The 24005-nt window shown below is 39.4% G+C and overlaps 1 protein-coding gene and 1 pseudogene across 1 annotated transcript; both read left to right on the top strand.

Annotated features, from left to right (window-relative positions):
• The first annotated feature begins 547 nt into the window (after nt 1–547).
• Nucleotides 548–2300, top strand: LOC137731592 (acireductone dioxygenase 1). Its single transcript, XM_068470748.1, has 5 exons — nt 548–615; nt 737–824; nt 929–1023; nt 1412–1651; nt 2008–2300. Exons 1-5 carry the CDS (start codon nt 610–612, stop codon nt 2134–2136), a joined length of 558 nt encoding a protein of 185 aa, XP_068326849.1. The 5' UTR covers nt 548–609; the 3' UTR covers nt 2137–2300.
• Nucleotides 2301–3914: 1614 nt separating this feature from the next.
• Nucleotides 3915–6943, top strand: LOC137732014 (acireductone dioxygenase 2-like; annotated as a pseudogene).
• Nucleotides 6944–24005: the final 17062 nt, after the last annotated feature.

Below are 24005 nucleotides of genomic sequence, written 5' to 3' on the forward strand. Positions count from 1 at the left end.
CGACAATTTGTGAACTTCGTAGAACTAGCAACCTTGTCTTCAGGCTCTAGAACCCGAAGACTGAGACATGTTTCTTCTTCAGCCATAGTCGCAAGATTAAGAAGTCAGCAGCGTGCTCAACGTGATATCAGCATATTTTACTCCCCAACCAAGCTCGGCCGTCGAGTTAGCACGCCCCACACATAACCGAATGACGTAATTAACTCATTAGTTACTCGGCCTGCGCGCTACGTAGGCTTGGTAGTTTTTAAGGTCAACACTAACACATACAAAATCATAAAAATATCAAATCCCTTGCAATTTCTTTAACCTTGTGTTGGTGATTTGAAAACGATACTTGAACTTTGTGTGCAGAAAATATTTGTGCTGTACAACTTTCGAATCTGGACCTTTGGTTTTTGATATTTGATAGTCTAGTGATATACACCATAATCAAATGGTGACAAAATTCCCAAGAATAATGTCCACAAATAACTTAAAAGGAAATCGAACCGTACACGTGGCAAAACCATTCATGCTAAACGACAATCCTACACCCCATAATAAACAGTGTTTGTGTTGAGTTTGCTCATCAGAAAAACCGAGCTGGGAAGCGAGTCAGCCACGGCGATGGAGGTGAGTTCATAGTACAAGGATGATTTCCATGTCGTTTTTTGATACGAAGAAGAAATAGGTTGGTGTTAAATTATTAATTTAATTGAAATTAAGTTAAATGGATTAGTGGAAGCTGCTGCAGGCATGGTTCATGGACGACAGCGATTCAGACCCAAGGCTTCCTCACCATCGCAACCCCATAGAGTTTATTCCTTTGGACCATTTGGCAGGTCAGACTAAATCCCTTCCTTAATCAGTAATTATGAATTAATTAGCATCTAATCATTGATCTTAGACTAACTAAAGAAGGTTGGTCGGTGTACCGGTGTTGCAGAGCTGGGTGTGCTCCACTGGCGCTTGAACCCAACGGATTATGAAAACGATCAAGAACTGCGCAAAATTAGGGAAACCAGGGGATATAATTACATGGTATTACTATTATTATTACATCACCATTTCTTAGTCAAAAACCCTTCATTTCATAGTAAAAAAACACTTAAACTACCATTCAACTCCGACCGCAACTGTTATTGCACCCGACTATTATTGAAACCGACATTAACCGTTGACTTGTTAGGGATTTTTCCTTTCGTTTAATTATCAAAGTGTTTCTCGCTAAAATTAACAGTTGAGGGTTAGGGCTTCTATTGTGCTATACATGCTTGCTTTTGTGTACTTTGGAAATGTTTATGCTTACTTTTGTGGAGATTGGTGACATTATAGTTGTTATTTTGTACGTTGGGTTGATTTTTATGCTAATATGCTATTAGGGTATCATCAAAGAAATAATCTTTCATATGGTTTGGGGATTTTGTAGGATTTGCTTGACATATGCCCAGAGAAATTGAACAATTATGAGGAGAAGTTGAAGAACTTCTACACAGAGCACATACATGCTGATGAGGAGATTCGCTACTGTTTAGAGGGAAGCGGGTACTTTGATGTCCGAGGGAAGGATGACCGTTGGATTCGAATTTGGATTAAGGCCGGTGATCTTATCATTTTGCCCGCTGGGATTTACCACAGGTTCACCCTTGATACCACCAATTATGTTAAGGTAAGAGTCCAATACCTAGTATCATGTTCATAGGGCATGTCTTGATGCACACAAAATTTTAGTTGTTAGAAAGAAATGAGATTTCACATAACACTAATTTGATTTGAAGTTTTTTTTGGTACCGATATGATGCTTGTGTTCACAACGACGAGTTCAGGCACAAGTGTATTGTTAAGGTTTAGGATATTTGACCACAACATAATGAAAGCATAACAAGGGGCAGATTGAAAGCACCATATGAATACGAACACCCAAAAAATGAGGATTTTGACTCGATTAATTTACTTGTTGGTATGCATGATTGGTGAATGTTTTGATTTTGATGTGATTAATTCGTATTTATGGGTATTTTGCAGTTGATGAGGCTGTTTATGGGAGAGCCTGTGTGGACTGCGTATAATCGGCCACAGGAAGAACATCCGGCCAGGAAGGAGTATGTAGAGAGCTTCACTAAGAAAGTAGGAGTGGCATTAAAAGCTCGTTAAAGGGTCCTTGTGATAATATATAGTAGAGAGTATGGATATGTGTAGTTTGAACGTTTTTATTATGTTTATATGTACTTGAAACTTGAGGTGGAAGTTTCATTCTAAATATGATAATGTATGTACTCCCTTGTTATGAATTTCATAACTCGAGAGTTATTTCTGCACTCTGATTTTCATGTTCTGCACTTCATGTTTTTTCGATTGTCATTAGATTGAATAAATCAAATGAGAATCTAGAAACATAATTAAGGATAGAAATACAGAAAGTGAAAACGTAAGTACGGAAATCGCGCCCCTTTAAGAATCATGCTTTTGTTGAAAGTCCTTTTGATGTCTATGATCCCCCCAGCCAATGGTTTTGCTTCTAGTTTTTCTTTTGCTTCTTTCGTGAAGAAAAAGGATGAAAGAAGAAAAAGTGTGACAAGTATTGGGCCTCTTTTCTAACGTAGTCTTTGAATTTGCATCAATCGATCCGACCGCAATAATATTGCGGGAGTCGAAATCTATGAACGATTTGGTTCTTCACTTGGAAAACAGGATGCTTCACCGACTTCAATATTTTTCTTATGGCAAACCGATTTCCCATTGAGAGACGAGTAAACTTTTGGTGCATGTGGAATACATTTATGCGGTGATTACTATTCTACTTAAATTATGACATATTTTACATATCTTAGAGTTATATTGAATGTGTCATTCATTCACATAATAACTGTAGACATCGAAATTTCAGTGAAATAAATGTTAACCGATGTATTAAAATTACAACCTTTATTCATTTCATCTACATCACACTCATTTCACCTACAAACTCCATTCATTTCACCTACATCACACACTTACTTCACCTACCAACTCTACTTATTTCACCTACAACATCCACTCACTTCACAAAAAAAAAAAAAAGGATGATGGTGATTCACTCTCAAAGCCTATAAATAGGCTTCTCCATCAAGGGATAAAGGGAGGAAAAAAAAAAAAAAAAAAAAAAAAAAAGAAGAAGAAGGAGGAATTTACATCACACCAAAACCTTGAAGCTTTGAAGCTCTAAAGCTCTCAAGCAAATCCCGAAGGATTAGTAAAACCCTCTTCGTTCTTCGTCAAATCATCCTTTAAGATCAAGCCCCAACAGCCCTTGAAGAAACTTCCCTCATCCTTCGAGATCAAACCTTAACGACCCTTGAAGAAAGTGTTCATCGTTTATCATCTGTTCATCCTAAGATCAAAACTCGACGACCTTTTGGATTAACAAAAAATCAACAAACCCATACACCCGTTCTTCAACATCAAGCCCAACGACCCTCGAAGATCCATTCATCAAATGTTCATCCCTAGATCAAGCCCTGACGGCCCTTTAGATCAACAACTCATCCCAAATCCACACCGATAGAATCAGAGGATCAAATTACAAAGAGATTGTAACTCCAAAATCATTAATACAAAATATATTTTGTATACGTATTCTTATTTCATGAAAATTCGTGTTTACAATAACATGTAAAATAGTAACATCACGTCATGATATTCTGAATAAACACAAAAAATGCGACCATGCTCAAAATATACACAAAAAAATGGAAGGCCAAAATTAATCATAACAGCATCTTCCTGTTTAGTTTATTTTATAACTACTTTTATGAGGCGTTGAATATTTGTAGCAAAGGGCTTTTTTTCCTTCCGAGTATGGTGTAGGTTGTTTTATCTTGTCCTTCCGGATAAAACGACAACGTAAGCGTCGCTCAAAAGAACGACGCGACATAACAAATTCAAGGAACCTGGACAAAGCACAAAATTGCCGTGCGCGTAAACAACGGATGGGCATTTCCGTCATTTCCGTATATCCTCCGAGCTTCCGTTGAAGTGGGCTGAGGCACCCGTGGTCTCAAAGCCACTCCAGATTTTCAGGAATCGTATCGACAGCCAAAACGCATAGCGACACCAGCAGCAGCCATGGTTGCCACTCAAAAGGTACCTCCAAATCCCAATTATCTCTCTCGCTCGTACTTTCTTGTTTCCCAGGAAAAAAGGAGCCATCCTTTTCCCGGAATAATTTTCTGTTGTTTTTGTGGATTTTGGTTTAATTATACGTTTTTTGGTCAAAGGTTCAAGCTTAATGCATCATTTGTTGATTATTTTCTGTTAATTATGTTTTTAATTGGTTTAATGGGTGATTAAGGTGATTCCACTAGTATTGTATTGAATTTTGAGTTGTTACCAATTAGCTTTGCGTGATAAGTTGTGAGAATTAAGATATTGCTTGAAAGTAATTTTGTTAAATTGTAGTACTGGAAAGGCAGCTCTATACAAGTACTAGGCTATGGCGGCGACCGCGCCAATGGGTTTGTTTTGATTATAAATGGTGATTAAAAGGGTTGGAAGTGTGATTGTTGAAGAATTACACACTTTTCCAGCTCGATGGTATTGAATCTTGGGGTTTTCTACCCTATGTTAGATGTTACTTTGTTTGTAGGAATAAAGATGGAAAGAAAAAACATGCATTTTTGTGATCAGGATATCGTTCTCATAATGTTGACATATGCAGGATTCTAGAGAGGAAGTCATCCAAGCATGGTACATGGATGATAGTGATGAAGACCAGAGCCTCCTCCATCACAAGGAGCCCAAGGAATTTGTATCCTTGGACCAACTTGCCGGTAAGCATTTTTTGGGAAACAAATATGTTTTAACTTGTGCTTGTTTTAGTTTTTAAAAATCAATGTATTAGGGAAACCTTGATAGTGACATCTCTTATTGATGAAATAAGATGAACTAGTCTTAGGTGGTATTGATTTATACAAAGTAGACCGGCTAGATGGGTTTTTAACCAAATGATACTAGTTAATGTAAGGGATAAAATACCAAGCATGCCGAGACTAATCTAGGAAGAGTTGGAAAAGATTTATAAAACTTAGGTTTCGCAGGAGATACCGTTTATAATGTAAAACGTAGGTTGATTCCACTTGGTTGGGGCAATAAGGATGATGATAATTTTTCTACTTATTAACTTCTTGGGAGCAATTATGTTGATCTGCAGAGCTTGGAGTGCTCAGTTGGCGTCTAGATGCTGATAACTATGAAACAGATGAGGAGTTGAAGAAGATTCGTGAAGAACACGGTTACTCCTACATGGTTTGTCATGCTACCTTTTGTTGTTCTTTTCTATATTTTTAACTTCTTTGTGTCATGTAACCAAACTCTTTAGTTCATTATGTCAAGGCACTGATTTACAAGAATGTCACGTTTTGTCCATTGATCCCCAATATCTTGTGAAAATGATTGTTTCTTATTGACTATTAAAATGTTGACCCCTTATGAATGCACACTTTGGAATGTTTTCAGCCTTTTCCCCCTTCCCATTTATAGTTTGAATACCAATAACCAGATTATGGTAACTGTGAATACGCAAATTCACAATAACTCTCTCTGCACGGTTGTACTGTATATTTAACCGGATAATGTTTTCCTCTTCTAGGACTTCTGTGAGGTTTGCCCTGAAAAGCTTCCTAATTATGAGCAGAAGATAAAAAATTTCTTTGAGGAACATCTTCACACTGATGAGGAGATCTGATACGCTGTGGATGGAAGTGGTAGGATTAGTTATGCTTTATCTTAGTACGTTATCCCTTCTTTACTCACCTCTTCCGATTAGTGATTGTGTACATTTTTGTGAAGGTTATTTCGATGTTAGGGACCGAAATGAACATTGGATTCGCGTATGGGTGAAAAAGGGAGGAATGATTGTTTTGCCTGCTGGAATTTATCACCGATTTACATTGGACACAAACTACTACATAAAGTGTTCATAGAGCCAAAATGTTGCAATGTCTACTTTTTGTTTTTTCCTTCTCTTTTTTCCAGCGAGTGGAGACTAATTGTGCTTGTACGAAGACACACTTCTACATTGTGACTTCTTAAAAGCATTCTATTTCTGGGATGATGATGAAGGTTCAGGATGGGGATATTCCATTATTTGCTTCAAGTTTTTTTCCTACGTAATGAAACAAAATTTCGTCTCCATTCATCGGTGTGCACTTTGTCATCATGATTTCCCACTGAACTGGTGACAAAAAAACACTTGAAAGTAGTTGAGGCACCGTCGCATGACACTAAAGCAGATATCAGCACTTGATACGGCTTTTGATGGACTTGTTCATAAAAAGTGCATTAATTGTAATGTAGATGTGAATCTTATGAGTTCATGTGCCTTCGATATGCTAGGCCTGAATTGTTTTTACATCTGTGTTTGTGTCGATTAGGAAGTTGCACATTTAACCTTATAGTGTTTAATTTAATAACTTTAATGTTCTCAAAAACATATGTTTAAAGCAGGCAATGCGTCTCTTTATTGGCGATCCAGTTTGGACTCCCTATAATCGTCCTCATGATCATCTTCCCGCAAGGTATGGCTCTGTCTTTCTCTACATTTTGGACATCCCTACTTACATTTACGCATGTGATAGAATGTCGGATAGTCTTTGAGTATTCTTACAAAAGGGACCTTTCTTTCAGGGAGGAGTATCTTAAAGCTTTTGTGCATAAGGAAACTGGTGACCATGCAGTTAATGCTGCGGCATAAAATCTGGCTTTTGCTTCTAAATGTGGGGTTTACAAATAATGAAGTACGATTATGGCTGTTTTGTCTGGGATGCAACTTGTAACTTTACGGTGTCGTATGATGCTTGTTAAGCCGTGTTGTAGTAGTAAGCCTGGCCCTTGCGTAAGGCTCCGGTAATCTTTACCTGTCGTTCTTTCTGTATTGATACATAAATCGGTAAAAATTTAATAAATATATAATTATATCGTGTTATATTGTGAGGGCTTGTGTTTGCAGTGTAACCTTTATGCCCTGGCATGCTAGAATGTGTTGGCTCCTTTGTGTTTCTGGTTCAGTCACCTCACTCAGATTTGGAAGCTATGGCATACTCTTGTTTTGTGGTTCTCAATTCTTTTAGATGATGTGGCCAAACTCGTGACGTTGGATTTTAGTATGATGGTGACGACATTATGTGGTGTTATTAGTCCCATAAAGGTAGACAACTATATTGATATAATAGACTAGGAATACCACGTGGCAGTGTGATGGTTCCATTGAAAAACTTATCGACATTTTGAGTGGGTTCTTACTGTGTACAAGGGGTTTGCTTTTGGGCTTTCTACTGAGTTAAAATAGGATGGATTATAATTGGTCAATATTTGAAATCCAAATTGAAACGATCCAAAACATGGCTTGATTACTATCCTTATGATTTAGCTTCTTTCAAATGCTTATACAAATTGAGGAGGCTTTCACTTGGTTTCGATAACGCTAAATGCAGCGGAACTTGAGAGTAGAGGAATGTACGAGTAATGAACTTGTAATTCAAGCAATTAAGAGTATTTCTTTCAAGTATTGCATATGCAAAGAAACTTTTTGAATCATGCTTTACTTTGGGTTTGATCCAAACACGACTTGATTATTGTGGTAGCAAATTTCCATTGTTTATAGTCTTGACAAAATTGTACCTACAAAATTAAATAACACCTTTGCCGAGGTGGGGTGGAGTTTGGCCAATCAATCTCCGATGCCTAAGTCAGTTTCTCTAAAAAGAGAGCTTAGGCTTAATTGCGTAGCATAAGCTTACCAGAAACTGGTGGAGATGAGGTATTTAAAGAGCTAAGGCCGACATGGGTGTAGGGTTTTGCTACACATGGCAACATCCGATTGGCCAAGGTGAATCTTCCGTACGATGGATGAGGAAATAATAATCCCAAAAATATAAATCATGAGATAATAACTTGAGATTATCTGGCAAGTATCCTTGGTTAGATGTGATTGAAATTCCTTCACTGTTTGTGTTGATCTTCAATTAGGAGAGTATTAAGTATAAGATTTGGTACTTAACCCTATTCCTTGACCTTTTAGTGGCAAGAGAGCTTGATGACGTCGTAGTATCATCTTCAAGGAGATTGAATTGCACGTGTATTAAATGTGCGCCTTGCCAATTTAATTAAGGCATTTGTCTTATTTAGGAAAGGAAAAAAAAAAACAATCTACGTGGTAGTTCCATAATTTTAAGATTATTTTTGGCTTGCAATTACTATTCCTAGTTGTCAATTATTCATGTCTAGCAATTTTCTAGTGTTCCTATTTGTTGTGCAATTACTATTCCTAGTTGTCAATTATTCATGTTCCTATTTGTTGTGACATTAGGTGATGACAAAGAACCGGATATCATTGTGGTTACCGGATCCTGGTGCAATAATTTAAGACCAAAATTGATTCTTATTAAAGTTAGACATAGACCCCTCTCTTCCTCAATGCCCGCCACCCGCCCCCCCGGGGGGCCCGGGGACCGCCGAATTTGCGCTTTGAAATATATTTTTGTCGGCTATATTCCATGAGTTCTACACACATCTTCTAGCCCTTAAAATATCAGTTCTTTTAAGCACTTGTTTAATCACAATTGGTCTCCTAAACTGTTGATTTGATTGTGTTTTAGGTGACTAGCAAAAATTCCAAGCTACAATAAAACCTTCACCATCTCTTTCAACCCAATTACATTTACAGGTGTGCTATTTTTGCACCGTGGTAAGGCCCTCAGTTACAGTAATTTGAAAATGTTTTAGATTCCAACTAGTATATCACATTCAACTTATTATTCATGGATTTTACTCAAACGTATTTTTAACTTCACTTATCACAATCACGTCTCACTTGATTTTGATGTGGTCTCGCTTATGATATTGCTTGTTAATGATCACATTGTGTGTTTTTCTGTATAGGTATTGTTGTATTAGCCGTCTTTGTAGCAAATGTATATTAGTGGTACTCATACTTGTAGTAGTTGTGTACGATCTTACAATTTATGTTTGTTTGTGCAAATTCTCTTCAAGTCAATGTAATTATAGACAATGTGCTCATATAACAATATAACATCTTATGTAACTGTTCTTGTTCATAGATTGTAATAAAAAGGGTTGAATTTAATTTTGATATAGGTGCTTTTGAAAGGTTTCAATTTTTTTGTGTTCTTGAGTTTATGTCTCTAAAAGCACCTTAATTTTGTGATTAACTTAAGTCTTTGCGTTTTGAAGCCGAGTAGATTGGCACCTGGGAGAGAATGTTGCGTGAAGATGATCTTGGAGGCCATTCAGGAAGAGCATTTTCAAGTCATTAGGATGTAATATATGTATATACACACTACTCTTTGGCACATATATTTCAAAACTCTCTAGACCTTCAACAATGTTTTAAACCCTGCAACAACGCAAGGGTACACCTACTTGTATTAACTAATTTTATGTCAGATTGTATTTCTCCTTTAATACATTTGCTTATGTATAATCAATCTTGTATTTAGTTTATTAATTTACTTTCTACCGTTACTTCTAAATTAAAACGTTATATGTATGGCAAATGGTCTTTTACCACAGTGGTGGAAATGTGTTGAGCCCTTAAATAACCGCGTGGATTCAAATCCTGTCTGTGGCTAATCTAACATTTAATCTAAAAAATACATGATTTTTGTAAAAAAAAAAAAAAAAAAAAAAAACATTAATATTAAGTTAGATGGTTGGGAGGGTCTAGTAAAGAGATTTTTTAAGTCCATGATTTAATGTCACAACATTACAATGCAAGATGATCTGATTTATGCATATTATATATTTTAGCAAAGAATATATTTATATAGAAAGTTTTAGTCCCCACTCCTCAATTTTATTTTCTCACTCATGTTTTAATCAAATATTTAAGGAGTAATAATACATTTGACCTATTATAAAATGACTTTTAAAGCTCTAATATAAATTAAGGAGCTTTAATAAAAAAGGGTTTCTCCAACTTTTTCTTAACAAAAAAACAACCTAATAACTTGATTTAGTAATAAGGATTGAATTCTAATGAAACTTATAATAAGAAAAAAACCGAAAAAAGCAGCACGTCCCCACCTCTCTCTCACTGTTCTCCCTCTCTCTCTTCACCCATAACCACCATCTCTTTCTCATTTTTCACGCATCACCATCATTTCTCTCCTTTTTCACCCATCACTATTATCTCTCTCTTCTCTCTCTCATGTCATTCCTTCCTCCTTTCCCTTTTATTTTTTAATTTTGTGTCATGTATAAAATTTAAAGATTAGTAATATGTTTTGAGACATAATAATATGAATTATTTATCACATGCCAAAATTCAATAAAATAGTTATAATTTTTTTTAACACACTTAATGTCACATCCCGGCCCGGGGCGGACCACTTCCCGGGCCCGACTCCACCACCGTAGCACGATATTGTCCGCTTTGGGCTTACCATTCCCTCACGGTTTTGTTTTTGGGAACTCACGAGCAACTTCTCAGTGGGTCACCCATCATGGGATTGCTCTAGACCCCTTCTCGCTTAACTTCGGAGTTCCTACGGAACCTGAAGCCAGTGAGCTCCCAAAAGGCCTCGTGCTAGGTAGGGATGAGAATATACATTTAAGGATCACTACCCTGAGCGATGTGGGATGTCACAATCCACCCCCCTTAGGGGCCCGACGTCCTCGTCGGCACATTTCCGGCCAGGGATTGGCTCTAATACCAATTTGTCACATCCCGGCCCGGGGCGGATCACTTCCCGGGCCCACTCCACCACCGTAGCACGATATTGTCCGCTTTGGGCTTACCATTCCCTCACGGTTTTGTTTTTGGGAACTCACGAGCAACTTCCCAGTGGGTCACCCATCATGGGATTGCTCTAGCCCTCTTCTCGCTTAACTTCGGAGTTCCTACGGAACCCGAAGCCAGTGAGCTCCCAAAAGGCCTCGTGCTAGGTAGGGATGAGAATATACATTTAAGGATCACTACCCTGGGCGATGTGGGATGTAGACCAATTTGTCACATCCCGGCCCGGGGCGGACCACTTCCCGGGCCCGCTCCACCACCGTAGCACGATATTGTCCGCTTTGGGCTTACCATTCCCTCACGGTTTTGTTTTTGGGAACTCACGAGCAACTTCCCAGTGGGTCACCCATCATGGGATTGCTCTAGACCCCTTCTCGCTTAACTTCGGAGTTCCTACGGAACCTGAAGCCAGTGAGCTCCCAAAAGGCCTCGTGCTAGATAGGGATGAGAATATACATTTAAGGATCACTACCCTGGGCGATGTGGGATGTCACAATCCACCCCCCTTAGGGGCCCGACGTCCTCGTCGGCACATTTCCGGCCAGGGATTGGCTCTAATACCAAATTGTCACATCCCGGCCCGGGGCGGACCACTTCCCGGGCCCGACTCCACCACCGTAGCACGATATTGTCCGCTTTGGGCTTACCATTCCCTCACGGTTTTGTTTTTGGGAACTCACGAGCAACTTCCCAGTGGGTCACCCATCATGGGATTGCTCTAGACCCCTTCTCGCTTAACTTCGGAGTTCCTACGGAACCTGAAGCCAGTGAGCTCCCAAAAGGCCTCGTGCTAGGTAGGGATGAGAATATACATTTAAGGATCACTACCCTGGGCGATGTGGGATGTCACACTTAACAATATTTTAAAAAAAAATTGTTTCTTTAAAATATTAACTTTTTAGAAATAGTACACTACTTTTAAAAATAGTGACACTATTTCTAGAAATGGTGACACTATTTTATAAACAATGTTATTATTTTTAGAAACAGTGATCACTAATTCTATAAAAATAAATTGAAATTATTCTTTATTAAAAGCATTAACAAAAAAATTAAGTGTTTTTCATGAATAAAATTTCATAAAAAATAATTCAAAAAATATATATAAAAATAGAAGGAGTTGATGACATGAGAGAAGAGAGAGAAAGAAAGAGAGAGGGGGTAGGGTCGGGTGGAAAGGGAGAGGGGAGAGACTGGACATGAGGAGAGATGAGAGAGAAGAAAGAGGGGCTGGGGCCTAGTGGAAGAGGAGAAAGGGAGAGAAAAGAAAATGACAATCTTATTAGGCTATTTAATCATTAAATATAGTTAATAGGATGCTTATAGTGAAGGTTCAAAGTTTTGAAGTCTTTTTAATTGTTTCCTTTAAAAATCATCCTATTCTATTTTCATAGTCAAAATATAAAAAATTAAACATAAGAAATACTAGAAGAAGATAAAACTACAAAATTAAAGGAAAAGGGAAGAGCCCAACAAAACCCACACAACCACGAGCCACCCTTGATTCAATTTGACACCTGACTGCAACCATCCTCCACCCAGCCAAGCCTTATTTGTGGATGCAAATTTTCGCCATCTGTTCCTTTGACGAAAAAATGCACCTGCAAAATAATAATACCTAAGATTAAGGCCAAAAACCTTACACGCCCACGATGAATGGGGGCATTTGGCCGAAGAATCTCCAAAAGTTTGAATTATGAAAAGAATGTGTTTAGGTGTTTGTGGGTAGCAAAAAGCCTCCTGAATTTTAGAGATAAAGGGTGTATTTATGGGAGAGGAAAGGAGTATGGGCCGCTTCTCTACGCTTTAGGGGTGGCCGGTGAAGACAGATGTCCCTTGATCATTGGTTATTTTGTAACCAATGCCACATCACACTAAGTTGTTAGAATGTTTGTTAGGTGGTTAAATGAGTTGTTAGTTGGTTAATTAGTTACTTTGTGGTTATTATTCAGTATATAATGTACTTCAACTTACAAATGTAATCAGTTGTCATTTTTCCTCAAATATATAGAAGTTTCATTTCTCTCTCTAGTTCTTCAATCTTTCTTAATTCTTTAATGTTCTTTGATTCTTTCTCAATGTAGTTAATATGGTATCAGAGGCAGCATGCTCACGTCATGGATTCTGGTGGTTACATTTTCATTAGATTTCATCATCTTCTAGTTTTATTTTTCTTCCGTTAAGTTCTTCAATGCTTTTGCAATCATTCTCAATTTTTTTTCTCTTCATTGGTCTATAATTTCTAGGTTTTTTTTCCTTCTGGATTGTGCGCAGAGATTGTTGGGGATATATGGGTTTTTGAAATTGTGGTGTAATCTGAATGCAGTTGGCTAGTGGGTTCTTGCCCTGTTTGATCTTATGCGTCAATGAAATTTAGTGTTAGAACAAGTGATCTTGCATGCCATGTGTTCGAGATCAACTATTTGATGGATTGCTTAAGTCAGAGATTTAAGAAACGTTCTATTCTATGTTCTCTATGATATATGTGGAGTTTGTGTATGATTCGTTTTTGAATTCTTGGTTCAATTGATCTATGACCCATGTTGAAGAAATTCAAGAGATGTCCAATTATGTGAATGAAAAGCTCACATCTTTGGTTTTTGATTATGGGTTTTTTTTTTTGTGTCTGATGGAGTTGCCAAAATTTTATGGAAATTCGTGACACTCGTTAATTGTTTGCCATGGGTTTGTCACTACACCTAAGAGAACTGGGTTTTTTTTGTTGGCCTTTTCATTTTGTTGTGAAGATTTCAATGGAGCGAGAGAGTGAGATTAGAGATGTTATGGACACGATCGATTGCCAGAGACCTGATGGTTCTAAGAGATGATTTCTAATTGATTTTGGAATCGATCCATTTGGAAGTAGCGGAACGAGATGGGAAAATTCCTCCAATTGGCGATTTCTCTCTATGATCCTCTAGTGGTTGCTTCTACATCTCCCAAGTTTGGTAACCTTCTCTTAATTCACCAAAATCCTAATTGTTAATAACTTGATGTATCTACCAGTGATTCGTGTGAGTTGGAGATATCGTCTATATATCCAATTGCTCATGTTTCTCTGCTTGAAGACTGCTTTATTCTTAATTGCTTCTTGAATCTTGCAATTACTAATGTTGACTTGTGCCAAACTGAGAAGTACAATGTCTGGGAAGATTTTTAAAAAGTATATTGAGGAGTTCGTGGAGGTATTTTTATTCCATCACAGCCTACAATATCAAGTCTAACAAGCTTAGTTGTCACATGTATCTACTATAAGTTTGGTTGTATGTTTCATAAAGCAATGAAATTTGAAGAAGTGTTTTTTTACGGTAAATCCCACGAAAGGTAATCCAATGTTATGAACAAGTAAATCACATGAAGGGTAATCCTACATAGATGTTAATTTTTTGTTGTTGACAATGTGAAGGCCGATGCCATTGTTAAAAGAAGTTGTTTATGGTAAAATCCACAAAGGGCGATCCCGCGGGACTATAGTTAAGGCCGATGTCACACTATAGTTTGTTAATTTTTTGTTATTGTAAATATTAAAGGCCGAAGCCAATGTTGAATGAGATTGTTAACGGTAAATCCCACGAAGGGTAATTTTGTTTAGAAGTTGATATACCAACATGTGGATGTGTTCCAACTCCTTCATAGAAGGCTATTATTTGTGAAACTCTAATTAGAGGTAGAGGAATCTCTGGTAAGAGGCATAGGAATACAGTATATCATGGTTTCTGGATATGTGCATCATAATTGTTTCAAGTCTTGGAGAATTGGTTCCTGCATTCTATTTGTAAGGGTTATGGTTTGCAGAAAGATTTTGTGTTCCCAGAAACTACAGAGAAGAAAGCTGAAAAGTAGCTTGTTAAGAAATGTTTGAATTCTACTGTTACTGCTCATATCCAGCCGTTTGCATGCTTAGGGTCCGTTGTATTAGCTCTTCATGATGATAGTGATGTGTTCCTAAGGGTAGGAAAGATGTCCAAATACGGTGGTGCTGAAATGATTGCTAGCTTGGCATTTACTCTTTGTTGTATTGCCTTAGATCGTACTGCAACTCATTTACTATCCACTCTGGATCCTTTGGAGTACAAGCTCTGGAGTCATCCTGACATTGGACAAGAGCAAACACTTTATGGATAGACCAATATTTTACTATGTTAAATACTGTCCTATACTACTACTTTTTCTTCACATTTTCTGGTGGGTCTTGATTTATCAGACGCTTGTTAAACAAATCCAAGCAAGAGGCTATCTTAATGATGACCTTCGATCAGATAAAGTTTTGAAGGAAGATTTGTGAAAAACAAGTTCATTTGAGCAACATCAACAACATGCAATTAACAATTAAAAGGCGGAATCATGTTTATATGCACTCAAAAACAAAACTTAACCCATGAACTTCAAAGCCTAGTAGATAGGTGAACCAAGACTCAACTCAAAACAAAGTGAGTTGAGAAATCAATACCTTTGTAGATTCCTCTTTGCATAAGCAAAGGCTAATCACCCAAAGAGAGGGCCTTCATTCCTTGCATCTTAGATCCATGGATTTGGATGGATGAAAAGGTTTCTCCAAGTTCCCAAAATTGAGAACCTCTAATGATTCATCACCAAGGCATAATGAAGAATAAATGAGTGACCTTGGAGGAGTTTGATTGCTAGATGATCCCTCCAAGGTGGCCGAAATTTTAGAGAGAAAGAAGAGCTTGTGTTCTCATCCTTTCCCCAAAAACAACCCTTAATGAATTTTAGGCTATAAAGTCCTTTATATAGTCCCTTCAAATAAGTGACCTAATGGACCAAAAGCCCTATTCTTCTAACATGGCCGGCCTATAGGGTTTATTGGGCTTTCAAGCCCTTTGTTTATTCAAGTTGTCATACAACTTGAGTTAATGGGCTTGACATTCAAATCCCATTGGGCCTTGCGGCCCAAAACTAACCCGAGGTCTTTAACGAACTTATTCGTTTGATTAATTAACATATTAATTAATCCTAGCCTTAGATATATAATTAAACCATTTAATTATTCTTACTCATCTCCGTTGTTTCTTCAAACTCTACCTTACTCGGTGAACGATCCATTAGGTTCCTTTTAGCGAGGCAGTGGGCGATTAAAACTCTTTCTAATCGATTGTGAATTGAAACTTACTTTCAATTCTCCCGTTAGTGATAATACACTTTTAGGGCTTCCACAAACCATGGTTGACGCCTAGCAGCATGTCATGGTTACCCAAGCTAATCAGAAGAGGTGGAGAACCTATTCAGTTTTAGGATTACAAATGCAATACGGTCTTTCTCTAATACAATACTCTTGACCACATTGTTTGGTTTGATAGTTTATTCATGTCTACTATCCAATGTGAGTCTTGTGCTTATATGATTACCTTGAATGTGATTTGGAACACATTCCTAAATCTCATTCATACTTTGGCCAAAGATTCTTAATCATATCATAGAGTATTCTCACTCAAACAGTTTGAAGGTTAGAGATCCCTTGTTGCACATTCACTTGCCTCCATGGCTAAGTGGCTTAACTTCAACGATGCCGTGGACACCCTCCTGATGGAGTGACTTTGACATAATCAAAGATTAAGGACCTAACCACAAGACAACTGTGATGCCTCAGGTCAAAAGACTAATTTGCATTATCCCAACCATGAGTTCTCATGTGACATGAATATGAGAACTCTTCGTTGATCGTGTTCAGTGAACTCATTCTCTATTGAGCACCTACGTACTTGTCTTGATGTCACACACACCAATGACTCGAGACTAGTCACTCTCCCTGAGAGAAGACATAGCACGTACTGATCTTAACGGACTGTTAATGCCCAATTGACAATCCTATGATCAGGAACGTTTAGGATGTGTCAACGAAAGAATGGTCTCATGAATCTAACTTCTTTAGATCGCATTCTTCCAATCACATATTCCTTGGACTTATCGTTTAAGCATATAACATTTATATGAGACGGCTCAAACAATAATGTTTGCCCTTAATATTAAACTAGATTAGTTTAACATGTGAAATGTCCATAAAGTATCATCATATGATTGGTTTTAGGGCACATTTCCAACAAGTTTCACACTCTTTCACCTTCCTATCAAGGATGCTGGAAAAAGATTGCATATCAGCCTTTAAAGAATGAAAGTCTGAAGCAATCTCAGGCTCAACAATTCGCTCACATTGCTGCAATCTCAAGCTTAGTACCCTAGCTGAGATTGAGGAGGGATGAAGGCGTATGTCTATTGATCATTGATTTTTGTGTAACCAATGCCACATCACCCTAAGTTGTTAGAATGTTTGTTAGGTGGTTAAATGAGTTGTTAGTTATCTGATCATTAGTTATTCTGTCGTACCCCCTTACGCCTAGTTTTATTCTAAGATAACCTTTCATGCCCAAGTCCAATCCAATTCTGGAGGTGTGTGCAATGATGATGGTGATTCCACTGCCAAGGCCAACCCTTCCTGTTAAGAATGAAGCGTCTGCCCATATAAACAGCTGTGAACAGCCTTCCAAACCAGCCTTAGGGGAGTTTCTTGAGATTTATGCACTGTTGAAGCCTGATCTGCTTAAGGACACGGAAGCATTTGCCAAGTTTGTTTGTGGCGTAAGCAAGGTTGTTAACTCCAGTTTCTTTGCGAGGTGTGAAGCTCACTCACAGAGGGGTTCCCTACATGCTATGATGCAGAAATCTGTGATCTTAGTAGCCGAGTACACATGTATGGAGTAAGATGATGCCAAGGCTACTAGGGAGATAGCAGCAGCCATGGTAACAGAAACTTTTTCGACTGTCAAGCAAATTAAAGAGTTAAAGTCTAAACTTGCATTTTTGAAGGGATCTGATGTCTCTGCCCCCACTGCTCTGCAACTTGAGATCGCTTGCCAAGAGATTAGTGACTTGAAGGCTCAACTTGACACAATCTGGGGGATGTATGGCATTGCAAAAAAAGAGATTGAAGTCCAAGCGTTGCTAGTGCAGGACCTTGAGCGTGCTATTTTAGAATTTCAGTCTGCCTATAATGCCAAGGACGTAGAGCTGCTTGCTATGCATAATGACGTTGTTCGACTCAAGAAGGTTGTTAATAGACTTGAGTCCAAAGAAATGGAGCTACAAGGAGCGTTGTCTACCAGTAAGAACCTAAAGAAAGAACGACATGAGTTGCAAAATGCTCGTACTAACCTAATTGAGAAGGATAAACAGCTGAAGAGCGAGAAGTCCAGTCTTAAGATTGTCCTTGCCCAAGGTCAAGCTGACTTTTACAAGCTTGGCTACATAGATAATTTCCTTAAGATGTCGTCCGACTACACCTTTTTGGATAAAGACCTTGAGCTTTTTGCTATTTCTTTTAATGATCTACTTAAGTTTTCCTTCAGAGAGCATCGTTGGTGGAGCAGTTGAGGATCAGGTTGCCCAGGTAGATGCAGCCGAAGGTGGTACTGCCTAGGTAGGGGCGGCTTGCAACAGTACTACTTAGGATGGGGTAGCTGTAGATGAAACGCGAAAAGTTGATGTTGCTGGGAGCGATAAGGCTGGTGAAAATGTCCAAGCTGCTAAGGAGTAGTCTTTTTAGACAAACTTTAGGATTTACTTTCTCTTCCTTTCTTGTTTTTCTTTTTCTTTTGCTTGAACTTTATTGGCCTTCATGCCAGTTTACCAATTTGCTAGAAATTAATAAACTGTTTTTCTTCACTTTACTTCATCTTTGTCTCTTTACCTCGCTTCAAGCTTTAGCCATGGAATGAACAACTGATTAGGCTGCTTTGAACGAAGCAGTCAACCCTATATTCTTTGCTTTAGGCACCAACTTCAGGTTGTCGGGTGCGGGTCTTCGCTTACTTGAGGCATCTTTTGAAACTTTTAACTTAAAGGGCCGAATGACCTCTATAGTTGCAAGTTTCGTACTAGTGGTCTACTAGATCTTCAATCACAAGGTCATTAGCGAAGTGCATTATTTTTTAATAAGCATACGGGCATGCATGACCTATGTGGTTGTTGATCTAGGCTTAAGACCTCTACAAAGCTGTTAACCAGAAAGTTAGTAGCCAAACACCTTACTTACAGAAGTAGGCGAATCTGCATGATAGCTCGATTGTTAACTTTGATCTTCTAGGGTAAACTGCTGAGCTTTATCTCGCGTTGTTGCCCCTTGGCCATTGGCTGCTTAGCTAGTCGTCATTTCTCAAATCATTAAGCTTATAATCCTTTAAGCTATATGGCCTGCATCACAACATACTAAAGATTGCTGGGACACAAACTTCACTACCTTTTCACATCAAAAGTGTATGGTTCTATGGAATTTCATGGGCAGTGGTTCGAAAAAACGTTTTGCACTTTATGTAACCAATTTCGTAGGCTTCATAACAAGTAGCACAACACTTTAGGAATTAGTGTGAACCTATTAACTGCTTGAAATTCCATAGAACCACGCTAGAGGTTGTTCTGCGCTAGGCAGTGCATATACGCATTAACCTTTCACAAGGTTATGCAGTTGTATAGGTTTATGCGGCTAACTGCTCGAAGGGTGTACCGTAGGTAATCTTCCAGAAATCGTAGGCTACTCGTTGAATGGGCAGCAACTTTGGGTTCCCAAAGATCTTCTAGAAACCGTAGGCTGCTTGTTGAATTGGCAGTGGCTTTAGGTTTCCAAGGATACGCAGCGATCACTAGTTGGTCACATACAAGATGCTCAACTATTTACACTAGCTAGTTACGTCACTGATGCTTAACTGCATGAACCCTGTGCGTGTAACCGGAGCTAGAATTCTGTATCTTCGCAAAGATCATGCATGTATTGCACCAGGGATGCTCAACTACGAATGCTAGTTGGTCACATCGCGGATGCTCAAAAGGGATGTTACTACAACGGGTAAAAGGAATACATTTCGTAACATGAAGATTGCTAGTTGGACACATACAAAATACTCAGCCGGGGGTTACCAGTAGCTAGTCACATCAAGGATGCTCAACTGCAGTTCATCTTCGTAGGTAGCCATCCAAAGGGCGAGCTGCGCAGCGTGCCTTATCTGTCTCTGAGGCCCGGGTCCCCGCAGATCAAGCTAAAGTTGAAATATGAGAAGAAGGATATCGAATTTAGCTGAAAGGTAGAAACTATGTAACAACTGGATAGTCCATGGCTTGCGAGGTAGTGCTTGTCAAGTTGTTTGAGTCTTCGACTTTATTTCACCTGAGCAGAGCTCATGGAGAAGTGGGAGGTCATGCGTAGTACTTTTGCAAGTTGTAGGCATTCCACTACTTGTCGATCTCTTTGTCGTTCATGGTGGTGAAGGTGTAGCTATCCTTACCGTTTGCTCTGTTGACCTTGGATGAACTTTCCTAGATATGATTCATCTTTTTAGAGCATTCTTTTCGAGCAGTGATGAATGTTTTTCTTAGAACTAGATCTCCAGGCTGAAACTGCCAAATATTTGCCCTTCTGTTGTAGTTAGAGATGAGCTGCTGCTGGTAGGATGCAATGCGGGTGATGACCTTTTCGTAGTCATCCTCTGCCAGATATAGATGAGTGGTCATCTCCTCTCTAATTTGCTCCAAAGTTGGCAGAATGATGTTGATGCTTGGCACGATGACATTATGATGGATGTTTCTGAACCGAATGCCAAGGAGAACGAAGTTTCATTTATTGCTCGTCATTTATTTATGCAATATGCCCATAAGACATTGGGAAGTTAGTTTGGCCACTTTCCATGCTTGTTTGTGAGAGATTTCTTGAGACAGTCCAAGATTTTCCTGTTGGATGCCTCCGCCTGGCTGTTGCCTTGGTGATATCTAGGCGTAAACATATGCTGCTTGACGCAAGGGCTCTGTCTGCTCGATCTGGTTCGTGAAAAGTGATTTGTCCATATGTGTCACATCACTGTGAAGGGCCTCGTCTGTGGTCTCGGTGTGCTGGAGTCTGCATAACCGCTTAGTCAATAACCTTTCTACTTCTTCCTAAATTTACCTCTGTTGGGGGTAGTGGGGCTTCCAACTACCTCCGGTCATAACCTGCTGGTCTCGGCTGTTCTTTCCTATGCTCAGCTCGTCTATGTCATTGCTGGGGTGCATGTGGTACGTTCCTGGCAGGCAAGCAAATTATTCGTAGGTTGCCGGTTGAACTTGAGCTAAATTAAGCAACTGCTTCTCTCCGTCCTTTGTGCTACCTATTTTTATGTGAAGTGGATGACGCTCACTGTGGGCTTAGTCATGAATGAACACTTCACCTAGAGGTTGTCTATGTTGATCATCGGAGTGTGGCCCCAACCGTCAATGTATGCTCGTTCAGGGGACTAACCTAGAGTGCATGCTCGTCCACGCGCTAAGATAAGAGTATACGTTATCTCAAGGGCCTAGCCATGAGTGTATGTTGCCATAATGTTAGTTTCGTGGCTGGCCGATGAGCTACTTACCGGGACACTGTTGGAGAGAAACGTCGTCGCCTACTCTTCTCTTACTTCGAGACACCTCGCCTGGGGCACGGCTGCATCTCGGTGCACTGCAGGAGCTGATTCACCAAGGTAAATGTCTACTTGGGTTGTGGAAATGTAATGAACTCTGGGTGCAAAACTTGAGCCATGATGGGTCAGATCTGTAGTAAGGTAGGTTGAAAATACCCTTGGTTCAACCATTGGCTTCAGAATATAGATCTAGGCTGGTTGAACTGGTCTGGGACCATGTTGAACAGTCTGGAATGCTGAGGGAATAAGTCGGGTGCATAAGCGTTGGGGTGCCTCGATTTGTCTTGTTTGGCCTTGAATTGGAGGCTCGTTGAGCTCACGTTGGGTTGCAGTGTGCGTCGCGGTTGACATGACTTGGGCTGCCTTGGTTTGGGCAGCTCACTTCCAAGTGAAGGTGGTTGGCGCTAGGGGCTACTACTGAAGGAAAGTAGCTGCCTGGTTCTGTGCCTGATAGCTACTGGTGTTATGGACCTTCTACCCTAGGGGTTCCTCGCAATGAGTGGGGCTGCCCCGTGGGCCACTATAGCGGCGACTACAGCTGCTAGTATGGCCACGGTACCTCGTGGAGGCAAAAGAGTGGTCCTTGCCATGATAAGCCTCATGGTGCGATGACGTAGAACCACGTCGCGATCTCCATCGTTTGGTCCATGTCTTCAACTTGGGAGGTCCCATTAGTTGTAGCTTTTGAATTCCCTGATTAGGAATGTATTTATGATAAAAATAAGGAATTATCATATCATAAATACCTTTGACTTTTCCTATGAGCAGGGGTGTCTTGAGCAATCGTTGATCTCTACTTGCTCTACCTCAGTTGCCCATGGTGAATGAGACTACTCCCTGCTCTTTTAATAGGAACAATTTAGTGTTTTTTGGGAAATAATCCACTTGTCAACTCTATGATTTTTGAGATTATTTTTTACTCCACATTATCTTTTCCTCCTCTCCTAATCTCATTTTTTTCTCCATCACAAAAGATTAGGAGTTTAGCAACCCAGCAACGACAATGAACAATAGTAGCTAAGCCACCACCAAACTCATCGGCCTACTTTGCTTAAACCCAGTAGTTCCCTCCCCGTCATTTTCGAAACCTCCCTTTGATTTTTCCAAACCATCAACTGGGTTATCGTTACAAAGGCTCAACCCCTAGTAGACTGCATTGGCGAACCCATGGCTCTGGCGATGAGCTAAGAAAATGACCTGAAATTCGACTCAAGGTAGGTGTCAAAGAATTAAGGATGTCGCTTCTCCTCCTAATTAAGATTTTCTCTTAAAATTTTCATAGAGACAAAAGGTTAGTTGGCAATGAAAAGGGCGTTGGGCTCCTTTTATTTATTCTATAGCCTTCAATTCCTCATTCTCTAGTTATGAGTAAAGCATTTTAGCTACAATTACAATGCTCACGAACTATTATCTCTCTCTTTTGCCGGAAAAGATAAAAAAATATTAAGATCAATCGTGCGTAAGTGCCCGATTATTTCTAATTGTTGATATCGTAAATATCAGTATATTTCATAATTTCGTATACATTTGTGGTCGGAAATCATATGACTTCATTTCATTATTCTTTATTATGAAAATTGGCCTTTAATAATAGTGTTCAAAGGGTCCCACTTATACCTACCTCACCTGCCAACAGAGAACCTTCTAAACTCCCATTATTTTTATTGGTAAAACAGGAGGACCACGAAATCAAGGATTTGGATCCTCTCCTGAGCTAATGAAGAGGATCCTCTCCTGAGCTAATGGAGAGGATCCTCCTGACCAATCATTGTAAGCCGTTGGATTTTTATCCAACTGTTATAATCATTATAACTTTAAAAGGACTCATTGTTTATAGTTGTTGGATAAAAATCCAACGACCTACGATAATTGATCAGAAGGATCCTCTCCATTAGCTCAGGAGAGGATGCAAATGTGACATCCCGTCCCGGGATTATTAAAACGTACGTGTGAAATTACATATTTGCCCCTAGTTCGTTTCGTTATTCTGTTTGGTGGGTGGTGTGGTGTTGGCATGTGTTGGGCCACACACACACACACACACACTGTCCATATCTCTCTCCCTCTGTCTTCTCCCTGTCACTCTCTCTCTCCCGTGTTCCCATTTCCTTCCTCTTTCTATTGGAATTGTACGGACACACACGAACACACTCAACCACTTACAGATCGAGGGAACCAAGACCACCCTCGTGCTCGTGGGGCTGAGAGGAGTCCAGTGGTACCATTTTCAGGTAAGGTTGTAGCCGTTTTCACGTCGATTCGACGAGGTCCGTTTTAGTTACTATTCATGCAAACTTATTCTAGCATGTTTTTGGACTTTTGAAGCTTGTAGTTGTGTTTGTGAGGCCCCAAGGAACCTCGGAGTGTATCGTTGGACAGAAGTGGACGTCAGAATAGCTTGGTTCGAGCTTGGCCGGTTATGGAGTTTTTGGACAGGTATAATCTTGTAGTTTTAGACCTTAAAACTTGTTTGGACGTGTTCTACTAGTTCTAAGGTTTAATTTGGTGCAAGAAACGTGAAAAATGGTGCAAGAAACGTAAATGTTTATTCATTATGCCATGCATTACATTATCGTTTTTCGTGCATCGTTGGGTACGTTATTAGTTGCATATATTTATACATATGCATATTGGGTGCTGTGGACGCACAGGTAAGTGCCAGGTAAGTGTTATTCACGTTTATGTTTCAGTAGTGGTTTGAGATAGTTAGAGAGCTCATAACCTGCACCCCCGGTGTTAGTGCTCCCGCCCGTGGCCAGGGCACAGTCCTTCACGTGATGTTCACCTCCCGC

This window comes from Pyrus communis, chromosome 4 (assembly GCF_963583255.1).
Source record: "Pyrus communis chromosome 4, drPyrComm1.1, whole genome shotgun sequence".
Taxonomy (NCBI): Eukaryota; Viridiplantae; Streptophyta; class Magnoliopsida; order Rosales; family Rosaceae; genus Pyrus; species Pyrus communis.

What these genes read in the sequence shown, in the direction of transcription:
- LOC137731592 (XM_068470748.1), top strand. An exon ending in TCCTTTGGACCATTTGGCAG is followed by an intron (nt 825 to 928) that starts GTCAGACTAAAT and finishes CCGGTGTTGCAG; the next exon opens with AGCTGGGTGTGCTCCACTGG. An exon ending in CCAGGGGATATAATTACATG is followed by an intron (nt 1,024 to 1,411) that starts GTATTACTATTA and finishes GGGATTTTGTAG; the next exon opens with GATTTGCTTGACATATGCCC.